Genomic DNA, 16,699 nt, shown 5'->3' with positions numbered 1-16,699 from the left:
TCTGAAGATGTCAGACCTCAAAGGGGTCCCTTAATTGCTTGGCCCAAGACCCAGTCAGTTATGCCTGCATCACCCCTGGTGGTGATTCATTCTTAAAAGCCTCCAGTAGCAGAGATTCTGCAACCGTCCTAAGATGTTCTTGCTGATGAAGTTTAATTTCCTAATTTGAGAAATATTTTGGTCATTGCTATAAGCAAATAGAGAAAAGCCATCTTTGTTCTGGCAGTGAAAGCTTCATCCCAGTGTGAGCTTTTAGGTATTATTGATAGTACTGTAATATAACTAATGCTCAATAAAAATGTGATGCTGTTTTAAAATGCTTCACTATGGAGTTATGCAGCATGCAGTGTTTTTAAACCAATACTTAATCGATTTAATGCAAGGGAGAATGTGTTGAAACCTCACAGCTACATTAAGTGATGACTGTAGATGCTGTTGAAACTAATTACAATATTTTAAATACAATAGTCTGCCATGAAGCAACTGGAATAACCACAGAAGATACTTAAAACATGTTAAATTAAATGATACCTTGCTCAAGGAAATGTAATTGTGATAGTTTCTTTTAGACTTGGTAGTGATTCTTTTCAGATAACAGCAGTGAAGGCTTATTTAAATCCTCATTTTTAAGCTTTATGTGTTAAAAATACAAACATTTAAGATTATTAGAAATAGTATCTGTGTGTGCTGATTTTTCTCCTGTGGAAGCCATTTTTTGTCATAACTTTTTTCATGGTATGGCTTAGCATAATTTCATACTTACTATTTTCTTTATTTGAATTGCTTTCTTACATTCTTTTGTCCGCTTTCTTCTAATATATACATTCCATTTGAAGCATGCTTGTTATATTTTGCTTTTTGTATAAAATTGTATAATACTATATATATGCTTTCATCTTTTGAACTTAGTCTCAGTGTGAAGACAAGAAAGCAAAAGTCTGAGTTGGATCCTTTTATGTTGCATTAAGGGGGTAGAAATAGAAATAAACTTATTCATTGAAAAAATCAGTAGCACTTTACATCAGTAAAATGAAAGACATGACACTATTAATGTGCCACTGTTCAAGAAGCTGTTAATAGTGTACATGTTGCTTTGGGAGCAAGCTGTTACTGATTTTACTTCTGACTGGCCCGTGTTCTACTCGGTATATGCTTTTTGAAATTGCATAAGTCCTTTTCTCTTTCGGTTACTGTTACACCTTTGCTAATATAGAATTTTCAGGTTTCCTGTCCATGTTCATGTTTCCAGCTTGTCCCTCCTATCTAGTTAAAGCTTTTCTCCCCGTGACAAAGAAAACTAGAGTCTATTCTATAGAAGGTTATTTTTCAGCAAAGTAGTCTAATTGCTTCCCAAAGCCAGGAAAGGAACAACAGGAGAAGGTGGCTGTGTTGATTTATGCACGCCCACTTGGCTTATTTGCTTCATTCTTTGAAAATGTGTTTTTAAAATAAGAAAAACACTGTAGAGTGCATTCTGGTTCATACATTTTCCTACCAATGGATTATTCCTTTTTTTCTACTGAACTTTAATGAATGCCACTTTTGTTCACTCTTTCAGCTGTGATGAAAAAGAGACAATAAAATTGGTTCTTGAGCATGTGCACTTACAATCCATTCTACCTTTTGAACTGCAGTCCACTAATGAAGACTAAAAATAATGAGAAACAAGAATCTAACTACCATATATGAGAGAATGTTTTATATGTGCTCGTCTGGATTAAAGTGCTCATGTGGGAAGGATATTCACCTTAGATGTGGAAGATCCTTAGTATCTGAAGGATTTATTTGTATGAAGGGAACAAAATTGCTGGGATGAATATCAGATTTAAATAACCATCTCAAAAATCTTGTAATACAAGAACATATGATGAAGTTTCTTCTAAGAGGTCAGAAAGTATTTTGATAAATTTAAAACACTGAAATGTTAATTCTTTCAAAGCATATTGAAATAATATAAAATATTCTCTCATAAAAAGAGGGGAAAGAAATGGGCATACTGTGCTCAGGAGAGTGAGACAAAATTAGTGTTGTCTAAAAATAATTCCAAACTCCAATTAAATATTTTACTTTCAGTTTCTGCTGAGGACAGCTAAAATGTGTATGTATGCTAGGTGGGATGGCTAATGGGAGACAGGGCTTGGAAATGGAAAAACGGTTTTCTGCATGAAGAACAGTCTGAAAAGAGGGGGCTGTATTCAATCTAAGAACCTGGACAAATTTGTCCTTTTCATAGACCAGAGAATTCTGAAAAAAATTTTTACATTAAATTTGAGATAAATAGCAAAGATTGTTATTGGAACTAATGCCAGAGAGGATAGCAAAAACAGCCTTACATTTAAGAAGGAAAGGAGAAAGTAAGATGATGATCCCAGGCAGCTCTTGGTTGTTCTGACTTCATCAAACTTCAGTGGTACGCAGTACCTTTAAAACAATTTTTGAAGAAAATTATTTATCTTATTTTTTTTAATAATTAAAAACTAATGGTATCCATATCCACTGGTAGATTGTCTTGAATTTGAGCGCTGTCTTCTAAAAACTGACATTCTTTAAAAATGAACCAATAAAAAGTTAGACGTGTATTGTCTACCATAACTATTTACTGTAGTAAATTTACCTTTGAAAAAAGATAAAAAAGAAACACAAACAAAATGCTGATATTAAGTACATTTTAGGATGCAACTTACCCTTTCCTGTCATGTTTTGCCTTTCATATTAATCACTCACTTGTTTAATGGGAGAGGGAATTTATTCTCGCAGTAAGTAATAATGTTGAAAAAAGTCCGTTAATTATTCTTGCCTATCTGATATCTAAGGAAAGATGACAGAGAATGCCTTGTTTTTGACAGTTTGGTCATAGACAATAAATTGGAAATACTTATAAATAAAGTTGAGGCTTGTTAAGGTTTCTGTTTGGCTCCCCCCCCCCCCCTCCATTTTTTAGCTGCTAGAGCTATATGCTTTTTTAACTTTGTCATATCCCAATTTTTAATTCATATGGACTGATACTAGCACAGTAAGAGTTCTGCCTTCAAATTCCTTAGGCAGATTAAATCTAAATCTAAATTGCAGAGCAAAGATGTCATTAGGCATATATTGTGCAAAAATACAATGGCATTTATTCAAATCCTTAAATATTTTGTACCTCTGAACCTTTTCTTCTGTAATCTTGTGCTTATTCTTACACCGACACTAAAACAAGTGCTTTAATAAAGAGGTGCAGTTTATATTAGCACTTGAAAAGTTAATTTAAAAATTATGGATGCAGATGGAAAGTTTTGATGAATTTAGGAGTCCACAGAAACTATCTAGTGTGCTATAAACAGTAAGAATTGTGCTCCTTTTTCTCTGTAAGAATCAGCTGATGCGATGCCTTCATGTGCTTGCATTTGTACAGAAAGAAGCAAAGAATACTTCATATTTTTAACTCATTGTCTTTCAGCAAGCATGTATTTTAGACTATTCTAATGACCTGCTGAATTGTTACTTAGAATGATATATATTAAATTATATATATTACTATGAATATAAATTATTATATACATAATTATGTTTAGGTGTACTTATATGTATGCTTATATATAGTTACAATCTATTGCTATGAATTTATATTCATGGGAAGGGCAGTAGTAAAAGGGAGGTTTTAGCACCCAATTATATTTTTCTATCTCACTAATTGAGTGCAAATTTGGTATAAATTGCTGGTGTGAAATCTCTTAGTCATCCATTAAGGCATAACTATTCCTTAAATTTTTATTTTATTTCTCTTAAGCTGTCAGGTCAGTCTAACAAAGTTCATGTCTGTTTATGTAGTTTTTCTATCATTTAATGTATTTTCAATGAATTTGAGGGGTGGATATTTAGTGAATTGTTTGTGTTTCATTTTGGGCATATATTACTGGCTGAATATTTCTCCCTTGGCAGTAGATGAGATGTGCATGAGATTTTATGAGAATGAACATTAAAATGTTGCTCTCTGAGAAATTAAAAAAGCTTTACTGAAGTGCAATTGTCAGGTGAGAATATTGCAATTAGCTCATGTGCTCTCTCCTTGCTGCCACTTAAATAAATGGCTTTTGCAGTGTTGTCTTCTAAGTAGATTTCTTGTGGTGCTATCAGAGATTCTGGTGTTGGATATATTATGAGTCATTTGATTAAAATAGTGCTGCTTAAGATTTATCCTCATTAAAAATGCTGAGAATCATCATCATTCTCTCAGTCCTTTTCAGATTCCTGAAGAAACAATTTGTACCATGGCAAAGTTCTATGTTGCAAAGTCTTTATGGCAACAAGAGTATAGTTTCTAGAGATGCTTACAGCTATTACACTAACCAGATAATTTTCTCTGATACTACATGAAAAGCTGTAGTAGGTTCTGCATTTTCTCACTTAAGATGCATTCTTCTATGTTTATATAAAATGTGATTAAAGATACATCTACAAAAGTAACACTCATTCTTTCACATTGTTCCTGTTGTGCCTGCTACAGAATCACAGGTAGCCAAGTGTTACAATCATGAGACTTTTGTTCATTTTAATTTAACTTAATGTTCTCCAACATTTCTGATAAAATTCCTGTTCCCTGGTGATGAGTAGCTGATGACCATTCAGTCTGGCTCAAGATCTCGTAACTGCAGAGTTGGAGAATGCAACACAAAATGCAAAATCTTGAAAGAGACTGTCCTGCATATGTCACAAAATAGAAAGATGTCACCTATTCTGACTCTATTTGCCATTCTTCAGAGATAGATTATTTATTTTATGAAAGTTCTTTTTGCAGATAATGTGTTCTGTAAAGAAGGGAAGCATGATTCCTTAGGGTGCAATGAGTCAGGTAAAGAACTCCTTAGAAAGAATTGTTCAGTATATGAGCAGTATCAGTTCTGTATACTCACTGAAGTAGAACTCAGATCTAGGAAAAAAGCTCACGTGTCATTTGGTAGTTAAAAACTCTAAATTACCCATCTGGAAAAAATCCAGAAGGAAATCTGGAGTTGCACATAATGCTTATTAGGAGCTCTGTATACTATAGCTTTTTTAAAGGCCAAGTCAATATGAGTGTCTCACATCAGGACTGTATACGCTTGTCCAGTGTATTTTCAGGTTTGAGATATTTGAGCATTCTCTTTGAGAAAGTAGTGTGAAGGTAATTATAAGGATTGGACAAAACAATGACCTGATTAGTTTTTCTGTCTCATGATGGCTTAAGGAGCAACTTACAATGATGATTTCCTTAGTGAGCTTGTAGCAGCCTGCAGTTTGGGGTCTGCCTGAGCCAGAGATTCTCTTTAGAGTTTGGCAACACTTGCTGTGCTTTCCTTCAGGGATTTATGTAATCTTTCTAAATTCATCTGCATTTTATACAGCTGCAGTATCATGTAACAGTAGTTCCACAGCTTAACTGCATATTTGTTTGTGTGCTTTGCATAGCTTTTAATGCAGATACCTAATGATTTAATTTGTTGCTTTAGTTATTTTGTTTCTAAAAATAATGAAATTTTATTCTTTACTGACCGTCTTAGAGTTTTAAATTTTTTTCTTCTTTAATTCTCCATTGGAATCTTAAGTACTCTACTTTTACAGACTAAAATGGAAGAATGTTTAGTTCCCATCATGCTTAGAGGAGTTCTTTTATACTTTCCTAATATTTTATACCTTTTTTTTTTTTCTGATGGGAGTAGGGTAGTTGGGGACAAAAGAGAAAAGGTACCAAAATAGTGTGCTTCATTCAAGACAGGAAAACACAAAGATTTCTACCACAGCATAAGGGACTTCTGGGTTTGTGTTGAAGGTGTGGGTACACTTGTATAATTTCTTCAGTACTTTCCTTGAAGTTTCTAACATTGTATTTGGGGGTGGTCTTTTGTAACTTCTGGTGCTTTTTCTCTCCTCAGTTCTAGCACTCTATGCTATTATGATACTTCACGTGGATTATTTGTTCACTATTTGAAATTTTCTCTGCCATTTTATTTTTTCATCTACTTAGTATTTTGATACTGTGGTAATTTTCAGCAGTCAGCTTCAATTTCTATTGCATAATTGACTAAACCAAGCACATTTTTTCCCTCACTTGTTCATATATGACTGAATCAGGCAGGATGAATTCTTGTGGTGACTTGCTGTCTCTGAAAAAGCTGAATATTTGTTTTTAACCTTTTAACTTTTTGTCTTCTAATAGATCTAAATTTTTAGTGGATTCTCCTCTTTGCACCCATAACTTTTTAGTGTTTTAAAAACCTTTTTTGTAAGAGAACTTGTTAAGTAGCTTGATCTAAATAAGTCAACCATTTAATAGTTCCTTTCTCCTCATTCTTTGAGCAATAACTATTGCCATCTACAAAAGTAACACTCATTCTTTCACATAATGTGTGTCTACTACAGAATCACAGGATGGTTGGGGTTGGAAGGGACCACTGGAGGCCACCTAGTCCAGCCCCTGTGCTAAAGCAGGGTAACCCAGAACATGTTATATGGAATTGTGTGCAAGTGGTTTTTGAATAGCTCCAGAGTTGGAGATTCCACAGCCTTTCCAGGTAGCCTGTTCCAGTGTTCTGTCATCTTCAAAGATGTTTGCCCTCATAGTCTTATGAAACTTCATGTTTTTCAGTTTGTGCAGGTTGCCTCTTACCCTGTCGCTGAGCACTGTTGGAAGGAGTGTGGCCCCATCCTCTTGACACCTGTCCATAAGATTTGTTCACATTGATGAGATCCCCTCTGTCTTCTCCAGGCTAAAGAGGAGAAGAAATAGGCTTCTTATTATTTCACATAAGAAATGCTCCAATTCTCTAGTCATCTTTGTATCTCATTCTTCATAGAAGGATGCCAGATTGTTCAAGCATGATTGCCCCTTGGTGCATCCATGTTTGCTATTCCTGATAACCTTCTTTTCCTCCACATGCACATATAGGTGTTCCATCGCCTTTCCAGGGGTGAAGGTGAGGCTGTTTGGCCTATGGTTTCTTGGATCTTCTTTCTTGCCCTTTTAAAAGACTAGTGTGGAATTGGCTTTTCTTCAGTCCTCAGGAACCTTTCCTGTTGTCCATGACCCTTCAAAGATGATGGAGAGTGGTATAGCACTAACATCTGCTAAATCCCTCAGCATTTGTGGGTGAATCCCTCCAGGGCTCATGAATTCGTGGGTGTCAGGTTTGCCCAACCCTATCTTCAACCAAGGGAAAGCCCCCAGGCCTGGGATTCCTGAGGGCCAGCCTTAGCAGCGAGTAAGAAGCAAAGATATTTAGTAACTCTGGTTTTTTTGTACCTTTTGTCACCAGTGCGCCTACTTCATTGGGCAGTGAGCCCACATTTGCCTAAGTCTTCCTTTTGCTACTGATACTCTTGAAGAAGCCCCTCTTGTCCTTGATATCCCTTACCAGATTTAATTTGAAGTGGATCTTTGCTTTCCTTGACACATAGCTGCCATACTCTGACAATATTCCTATATTCTTACCAAGTTGCCTTATTCTGCCTGAGATTTGCCAGGAGTGCCTTGCCCATCCATTCAGGTTTCCAGCCCCCCTTTGCTTAATGTCTTATTGACAGGGATGGCCTGATCTTAAGCATAGAGGAAGTGCTACTCGAATATTCACCATCTCTTTTGGACCTGTCCTACCTTCTAGAGACCTAACCTATGAGATTCCTCTAAGTAGGCCCTTGAGGATTGGTGCCATAGTTATTTTTCCTGAAGTCCAGGGCTATAATCCTACTTACTGCCTTGCTTTTTCCATGCAGAATCCTGAACTCCATGATCTCATGGACGCTGCAATCAAGGCTGCCTTCAGCCATCGCATCCCCAACCAGTCCTTTTTTGTTTCTTAATACAAGATCCAGCAGCACATCCATGCTTGTGGGCTTCCCCACCACCTATGTCAAAGTTATCTGTGCTCTGCAGGAACCTCCTGGGCTCCTGTGTGCCAAATTGTGATGCTCTTCCAGCAGCTGTAGGGGTGGTTATGAGAATTGTGGGCCTGTGATAGTGACAGCTATTTCCTACTGTCTGTGGAAGGCCTTATCTACTTCCTCTTACTAATTAGGTGGCCTGTAGTAAACACCCATTTTAACCTTCCCCTTAATTCTTATCCATAAGCTCTTGGCTCCTCCTTCATCTACCCCTAGGCAAAGCTTGATACATTTTGGTTGCTGTCCTACATAAAGAGAACTCCACCACCTTGCCTTTCTGGCCTCTTTCCTAAAAAGTATGTAGCCATCCATGACAGTATTCCAGTTATGCAAGCTATCTCACCATATCTCTGTAATTGCAGTGAGATCATGGCCCAGCAACTGAACACTAATTCTAACCTTTACAGTTTCTACAGGTTTGCCTGGTAAAGGTATAAAATTTATTTACGTAGAATTCTCAGGGGTCCTTTTAAGTCCAGTATGAGAACCTCAGAAAGCTCCTATGCATAAAATACAGATGGGAAGAACTCATTGGCTTTTCTATGGGTTTTTGTAACTTTAGTGCTATAAAACCGGTAATGAAAGTATATGAGTTGTGCAAATATGACCAGACTATTTTAAGAGCAAAAAATAGCGTCTCTTACTCGGAACTCTTGCTTAATTCTAGGTATGGATGTTTTAGGTTATTACAAAGGACAAAATCATCAACTTTTAAAATTGTTTTTAAATACTGAAGAAGTTCAATTGCTTTTTCCACCCTTGCAGTATTCACTTATGAGGCTAATTTTTTGAAATTTTGCTCGGAAGAGGTCAATCTGAAAGAGGAAAAGTGTTTTAGTAGATTTTTAGCCTGAGTGATTACTGTCTGCCATAACAATGAGTAATTGAAAATAATAATGGCATCAGCCAGATCTGTAGAATAAGTAGGTAACTTGTGGTTTTTGTCTCTTTTTTCTTTCTTTTCTTTGTTTTTGGGGTTTTTTTCTCCCCAATTTTTAAGCCTATGGAAAAGTATTCCTGGTGAGGAAAGTAAGCGGCCATGATGCTGGAAAACTGTATGCCATGAAAGTATTGAAGAAAGCAACAATAGTTCAAAAAGCCAAAACAACTGAGCACACAAGGACAGAACGACAAGTCTTGGAGCACATTAGGCAATCACCGTTTTTGGTCACGTTACATTATGCCTTCCAGACAGATACAAAGCTTCATCTCATTTTAGGTGAGTACTCTTCAGGATTCAAGTTCTTATGAAAAAAAAAAAGAGCTCTTTTATCTTAATGTTTTATAAGGCTTTTTTTATGTGGTCTAAAGTACAGTGTGTGTGGAGATTGCATGAGAAAGCATAGGAAGTAAAATACTGTTCATCTTCAACAGTGTCTGTGTTTGTGGTTTTCCTGTTCTGTTCAAGCTTGAGAGTGCTACTCTGACTTTGAGAGGATAGTGGTTATCTGTGACTTACATGCAGCAAAAAATGTATATGAATATTCATCAATGACCTGGAAGCATTTGCTTTGTTAAATGCTTTGAGATAATTTGATCTTAGAGTATTGAGATACTTGCATGTGTCAATTTTTGGCCATTAAGACGCAGTACAAAATCACAGATTTCTGTACTGAAAGTGGAGCTTGTTCATAAAGTTTGGTATTACTCTAATTTTAGAAATATTTCTACCTTTCAGATTAGCAGCAAATTTTAGTGTTTGGTATATGAGGCATATTTGTAAGAAAATTGCCAGCAATTTTTAAAACCTTCTTAAAACCTTTAAAATACTCTTACACAGAGTATTTTAAAAGAATTGTAAAATGAATGATTAAATTAAGTCTTGGTTTCATAATATGCTTCTCTAGTGAAATGTTTGAGGAAGTAAATTGTCTTTTAATTGAAATGGAAGTTTTGCATTCCTTTTTTCTTTTTTTAACCTTTATCAACAGTCTGATTTACATCAAATTAGCACAATTTTTCTTAACGTTAAATGAATACACACATCTAGCCATCAATTCTTAGAAAGGTCCTCTATGCACATACCTTAGTTTCATAGTAGAGTGAAATAATAAATAGGTAGAACTGAAATGGAGTGTTCACTAAACTCCTTTTGAAAATGAGAGTTGAAAATTGTAACTGCAAATTCCTCTGACTAGAATGTTAAAGAAATAAATCAAAGATTGACACAAATAGTTAGAAATATATTGATAGCTTTGTGATTCCTTGATAGTAACTGTTAAAAATTAAGGTTTTGAAATTTATATTTGATTTACAGTTATTGAATAATAATTTGGAAAAAAAATTGAAATATTAAGTGAGAGAAAATGTGAATATTTATTATAAATATTATAGAACCATTCTTTAAGTCCAGGTATTTTTAGATCCTATAAGAAATATTAAAAAAAAAAGAGGGGAAACCCAAACAAACAAAAAAAAAAAACCCTCAAACCTGAGATAGATGTAGTTGCCTAAAAATAAATACATAGTAGGGGGTAAGTTTAGGTGATAAGCATAATTAGAAGGCTATAAAAGCCTCTTTTATGAAAGAAAATTGTTTGATATTATATTCTCGTAAGAGTCAAAAGGGAGCAAGCCCGGTAGTCCTGAAGAATGGTGCATAGCAAGTAGTGCAGACAGGGCACCTGTCCACCATAATGCAATGTTGAGGTGATATTTGAAGCAAGAGGTTCATAGCTAAGATACAATTACAGTCTTTTGTTTTGTTTTCTTTTTTTTTTTTTTTCCCCATACATTCTTGGCATAACTGTTTGGGCCAGAAAGGTCTTTCTATCCTTCATTTTCAGCAGAAAGTGGGAATAATTAGTGTAAAAATTTCTTTTAATGACTTTCTGTAACAGTGAAAATTCTTCCTCTGACATGATGTAAAGCTACTTTATAAATCAACGGGACTTCACACTTTCCCTGAGGGGGAAAAACCCAAACTGTTTGTTACAAGTGTTTCATGTCTTATTATGTAAGTCTGCGTAAATCAATTTAGTTTAGTTTTGGAATTTAAGTCTTTCAGAGGCTTCTGGATTTTGGGGGAAACAAGCATTTGTCTTGTTTTTGTACTGGGCTGAACTACCTGCCATTTTAGTTTTTAGAGGTTGTGAATTGAAGCCTCAGTGCAATATTTAGTACAGTTCTTCATGCTGTCAGATAACACAGCTATATGAATATAGACTGAATCAAGTACAGACATGCAGCTGCATTTCTGCCAAATTTCCAGAAAACAGAGTTGGGAGTTGATTCCAATTTGTATGTTGGCTTGAAACCATATGGAATGAACAAAGTGTTGTATCCATGTGAGTACCATCAATTCTTTACAGAGCTTGTCACACAACGTTAAATGTCCAATGCTTAAAAAAATAGCTAAATAAACTCCATCTGACAGGTCAGATTATACTGAAGTAACCAGGTTTTTTTTTTTTCCTGTTGTGCCAGTGATGCAGTTGATCTCACACCAAGAATTTGAAGGCTGTTTGTTTCATTGGGCTGTGGTTAGTGTTACAACCTGGATAGAATTAAGTTTGTTGTGCCCCTCCTGTGGCAGCTTTGGTTTGGATCTGTCACAGTCCTTACAACAATTCAAAGGCAATTCAATGCTTCCCTTCTACTAAATTAGCAGTTCTGGCTAGAAATATTTTAAAAATTTGTTTCTGTTACCTTTTTCTACATGATGAATTTGTTTAGAAGAAGGAAGCAATTGTAAAATGGGTATTATTTACACTTCATTAAATCTTTTTCATTTGCTTGCTGGTCTAGATAAATAATCCATCTCACATTGTTTGATTCCACTAATACTCCTTTTCAAAGAGAACTGGAGATCTGAAAAGTGGAGAGAGATCAAAATATGTGTAATTTTTGTATATGCTTTTTCCTTCAAACTATTAACTTAAAATACGATCAGACCTCTTTTATGGATTTGTGTTTTATACCAACAAATCTATAGAAACAATATTCAAAAAAATAGTGGGTAAGATTTTGTGGGGCATGTTCCCTGCTCAGTGTGTGTAGATCACAAACAAAATAATGGAGGCTGTGCGATTGCAAATTAATGGCTGTAATGTACACTGCTATCATAAACAGCTCTACAGCTAAAATATGTTTGTGTTGCAGTAGAGCTCAGTTGCAGTAATTTTTTTCTCCTCTCCCTTTCTGAGGGAAAAATCCTTGTGTCATAGCCTGCAAAGAATGAAAGTGTGGTTTCCATGAGGGAGTGTATGTGGAAATAATCTCCTGCAGTAAGTTTTGCCGTCAAGGTTTCCCTTGTGAAGGGAAAATTTTGTAATTGTTCGTAGTTGATTATTTCCCCTAATACCTGTTTTCTGAATTGCTTTTCTTTGTGTTAGTCTGCCTTGTTACTCATCAGAGTATTCCATAAGAATCTGCAAGGGTTCTCTTTGTAGGTATGATTGGTGCTTCTTTCTTTTCATATTCCTAAATAACGAAAAGACTTATTTTTGTGAAAAAAACCCTATCTTTATAATTTAGGAGTAGTTGAGGCTTATTTTGTGGTTTTGATGCTTATTCAGACATGGCTCTTGTTCTTCTTTCAGTTCTCTAAGAAATAAATTGAATATTGTACAGCACTATGAAATACTAGTGAATTACAATTAAGGAAAAGCATCTGATAGTAGAATGTTTTACTAAATAGCTTACAAAGTACCTAATAATATTCCAATAAGAAAATAAAATTGTCAAAAAATGAAATTATAAGCTTCTGTATTCTATTTTTTAGACTATATAAATGGAGGAGAATTGTTTACTCATCTTTCACACAGAGAGAGATTCTCAGAAAATGAGGTGCAAATTTACATCGGGGAAATCGTTTTGGCACTTGAACATCTCCACAAGGTAAAATAACTTTATTCTGGTGCTGATTTTGAGGACTTACAGCTGTATTCTTTTTGTATCATATAAAGTTAATAAGGAGAACTATTGTTTTAGATTGTTTTAAATTGAAAGTAACTTTATCTAGCAATGGGACATTAGTTGTATAATTAGAAATAACCCTCACTGAAGTGCCCCTCTTTGTGCACCAGATTAAGGCCACAATTTTTTGCCTGCAGGGTGAAGAGTAGTGTTGTTGACAAATGATTTGTTCATTTTTAGTAATCCTTGTGAACTGGTGTATGTCACTAAAAGTAATTTGTAGTGAACATGAACAAGTTGTGGGTTGTAATGTTCAGTTATCTTTGTTTCTACACAACTAAGTAGTAGAGTTCTAGCACAGCTGTAGAAATGAAAAGTGTTATAGTTCTCAGAAGTAATAAGTAGATTTGTAGACTGTTACAAAGCATGCCTGTATGCGTGGTCCATGTCTAGGCCGTATGACAGAAACATCTATTTTCAATCTTAATGAAAGAAGGACGAACTGAGTTTTGCACTCAACAGCAAGTATTTGGTCACTTTTAGATTCAAGGGATATACAGTATGTCCTTGAAATTTTAAGACATGCACAGTGCAAGATTTTAAATTTCATTTTAGTTATTTCTTCAAAGGCTTTTAAAAATGAAAAAATTTTTGTCTTCTTTGAGATGCAATTTTCACGTGTCAGATTACCTTAATAATGTAAATTTTGGTGGCTTTATATTTAAAAGCATTCAGCAACATCTTCTTGGTGTGGTATTTCCAAATATACTTTTTCTTATATTCTGTTTGCAGTTGGGGATTATATATCGGGATATAAAACTTGAGAATATTCTCCTTGATTCTGATGGCCATGTGGTGCTGACGGACTTTGGTCTAAGTAAGGAGTTTCTTACTGATGAGGTGAGTATTTGGCTCTCCCATAGGTGTGGACAGAATTGAGCAAGATGACAAAGTCTTGTTGCAATCCTAAGCACATTTAAAAAGGATGGAAATCCTGCATTCCAGACTCCTACATCATAGAACAAAATCTGTTTGTCTCTGTTACTAGGTTTTGAGCTTTCGGTTTATTGGTTTTAGGCCTGCCAGTGTTGTCATACATCTTTGTTCTAGTTTTCCCTGAAAAGCTTTCATACTTTCTTCTGCTGCCCTTGACATGAAAAAGGAAAGACCTGCATAAGTCTGAAAAGTCACTTACGTTTTCATTTTCAGATGCTTTAAAAAAAAAAGCTTGACTGTGCTAATTTGTTGGAATGACTAGCCAAATGGTATGCTATGACTCTTCCTTATGCTAATAATAATTAATGTATTATTATCTTGTCTTTTTCTCATGTCTTTGTGTCACTTTTAATAAGCTTAATTGCAAGCTTTTAGGATAAAAGCTTATTTCTTTCTAAGTACGTAGTACCTAACAGTGATCTCTGACTATTGATGTTAGCTGTTAATTATTTGTAAGGTACAGTTCTATCTCCAAACAGGCTTTTTAGATTTCAAAAGTGTGCATGATTTTACTTCTGAGGAAATTTTAAAATGGATGTTTTTTGGCTTTCACATTAGGTTTCACAGGTATTGAAATCTGGGACTGCAGATCTAAAAGGCTTTGTTAGAAGCAGCAGAAGGATTTTCTAAAAATAGATAGCTGGTAGTTTCCTCTAGAATATTTGCATTTCAAATGGAGTGTGGTAGGATTTAGGAGGGACCATTTTAAAAGATATTAAATTTTACTTTCTGAAGCAGGGAAATAGTAGAGATAATGTCAGTATATTCCTTCTAAGTTACAGCACAAAACCAAGAGGAGGTTCAACTTGTATGAGAAGGGATTAGCAGCAGATTTCCACACCAGTGCCAAAGAGTAAGTGCAGAGAAATGCAGTTTTCATCAGGAAAGAATGATAGGGAAAGGTGTGGCTAGGGAGAGTGGGACCTGTTAGAGCTGTGAGAAGAACTGTGCTAGGCACAAGAGACAAAGTCAAGTACTGGCATTACTGTGCTGAAGGGTGAGAAAAGGAGCAGTACCCCAGCTTCTGATCCAAAGCTGAATGAAACCTAATCTTCACTGTGTTAAGAATGTTGTAATGAATGAGAACCTTAAAGTCTCAAACCAGTTTTTTTTTAAGAAGCACATCTCATCTGTGCTCACCTTTGGCACATCATTTACAAGCAGTGTAAGGAAAGGGGAGGACTTGGATAGGCATTAGAGATATCAGTTTGCTTTATCCACACTCTGAACTGGACCCCTCTTTCTCCAGTCATTAAATAAAGCCATCTTGCTCCTTGGAAATTTATTGTTGGTTCTTCTGACTCTAATCCATTCTGTTTTCAGTATATACCTGATAAATGTGTTCATTTAACTATATTTTTTCTTTTATTCTGTTATACATTTTATATTTGTCTTTCCTGTAAGAAATCTCAACAGTTTTCATGTTTCTTTAACAAAAAAAGTAATTGTGATTGTGTTGTTTGCTTTCAAAATCTAATGAATTGTCTGCATGTGATTTAGATTTTCATGTGTGCTATTGTAATTTAGTTACTGAATTTAAACACAATTAAAATGACCTATTTACACATAGAAATTCACATTTCATATTGTATTTTTGTAGACAATCGAGCTACTACTAGAGCACTTAAAATTCATCACAATAGATACTTAACTTAATTCTGAACCAATGTACTTACAACAGGTAGACTTTGCTTGTATAGCTGCTTTCATCCTCACTATGGTAACACTTTTAAATAAAATTACATAACTGTGTAAGTTGGATAAAGGTGTAGCATTTGCAATTCAATCAGAGCAGTGTACTTTCATTTCTCTCCCTTTCTTCACATCTTTCATGGTCCACCTACTTCTTGCAAGAATTTTGCCATTAGAAATGCATACTTAAGCAACTGTAATTTATTCTAGTAACCCTCTCTTTGGACTGATTATCTAAAACAAGTTTTATTTAGGTTATTAAAAAGGGATAAAAATTATCATAGTAGAGATTTGTACTATATTTGGAGTTCTTATTAGAGAGAAATACTTCACCATGTATTTATGAAGTTTGGATAGTTTTGTAGTTAGTGATGCTTGCTAGAAAACATCATGATTCAATATTTTCATTATCTCTGCTATAATCTGATGACTGCTAAAGTTTTCCACGTGCTGGGCACCTAATGAATCAAATAGGACTACAATAATTACAGCAGATTGACTGTTCTGCAGTGGAGAGGTGGGAAGCTGCTTTTCCTTAAGCACTGTTTGAGTGAAAGGAAGCAAATGCCTGTGACTTGTAGGAAAAAAGAAAGCTATTGATTTCTGCCACACAGCTACTGAAGCATGGGTGAAGAGTGCATTGTCAAGTATTCTCTCTGTTTTAGTTATTATGTGAAAATAGCATGTGAGAATTCAACATCTAAGTTAAAGCAGTGCAGCTTTAAGAGCTTTAAAGTATTTTATGGTACTGCTTTGCTAAAACCAGAAATTTGTCTTTTAAAACTGAAACAACAGTGGTCTTGCCTTTGTTTTTCTTTAAAATGCAGCAATATGCTTTTATTTACGTGCAAAAAGAAGAAATAACCTGACTGGAATAAAGTAGTTCAATACAAAAGAATTTTCACGTAGGGTAGGTCAGCATCATGGTATTTAAGTATGAAATTACTTTTGATGAAAACTTTATTTAAAAGCTCATGAACACCTACAATTTTACTAGTCTAATCAAATAAAGGGATTAGGTAAGAGATTAAGAGATTGAAAGAGATTCAGTATTGGTTTTTATGGCATTTGTATTCTTAACCCCATGATGAATTTAAGGCTAGTGTATATGATTTTAAAATCTCAACTGGATTGTAAAGAAAATTGGGATAAAAAAGATAATTTTATCTTTGTTTTCATGCATCTCATTCCAGTGTTTGTCTAACTGGGTTTCAAAGTACATTTGCACAGGACACTAATATAAGTTATTATTGGGGAC

At 34.9% G+C, this 16,699-nt stretch overlaps 1 protein-coding gene across 7 annotated transcripts in view; it reads left to right on the top strand.

The window, feature by feature from the left end:
- The window catches only part of RPS6KA5 (ribosomal protein S6 kinase A5), a 72,738-nt gene that overhangs the window by 21,162 nt on the left and 34,877 nt on the right, over nucleotides 1–16,699 (top strand). For 5 of the 7 annotated variants that reach the window (XM_072930339.1, XM_002200107.7, XM_030274851.4 and 2 more), the window contains exons 3-5: nucleotides 8,897–9,115; nucleotides 12,620–12,735; nucleotides 13,546–13,653. In XM_072930339.1, the coding sequence (XP_072786440.1) occupies nucleotides 8,897–9,115; nucleotides 12,620–12,735; nucleotides 13,546–13,653 (443 nt within the window). Of the gene's footprint in view, nucleotides 1–8,896; nucleotides 9,116–12,619; nucleotides 12,736–13,545; nucleotides 13,654–16,699 lie in introns of those variants that run through there. The other 2 variants (XM_030274848.4, XM_030274849.4) reach the window with 2 other exon arrangements.

Source organism: Taeniopygia guttata, chromosome 5 (genome assembly GCF_048771995.1).
Source record: "Taeniopygia guttata chromosome 5, bTaeGut7.mat, whole genome shotgun sequence".
NCBI lineage: Eukaryota > Metazoa > Chordata > Aves > Passeriformes > Estrildidae > Taeniopygia > Taeniopygia guttata.
This window is presented reverse-complemented; position numbering and strand designations above follow the sequence as displayed.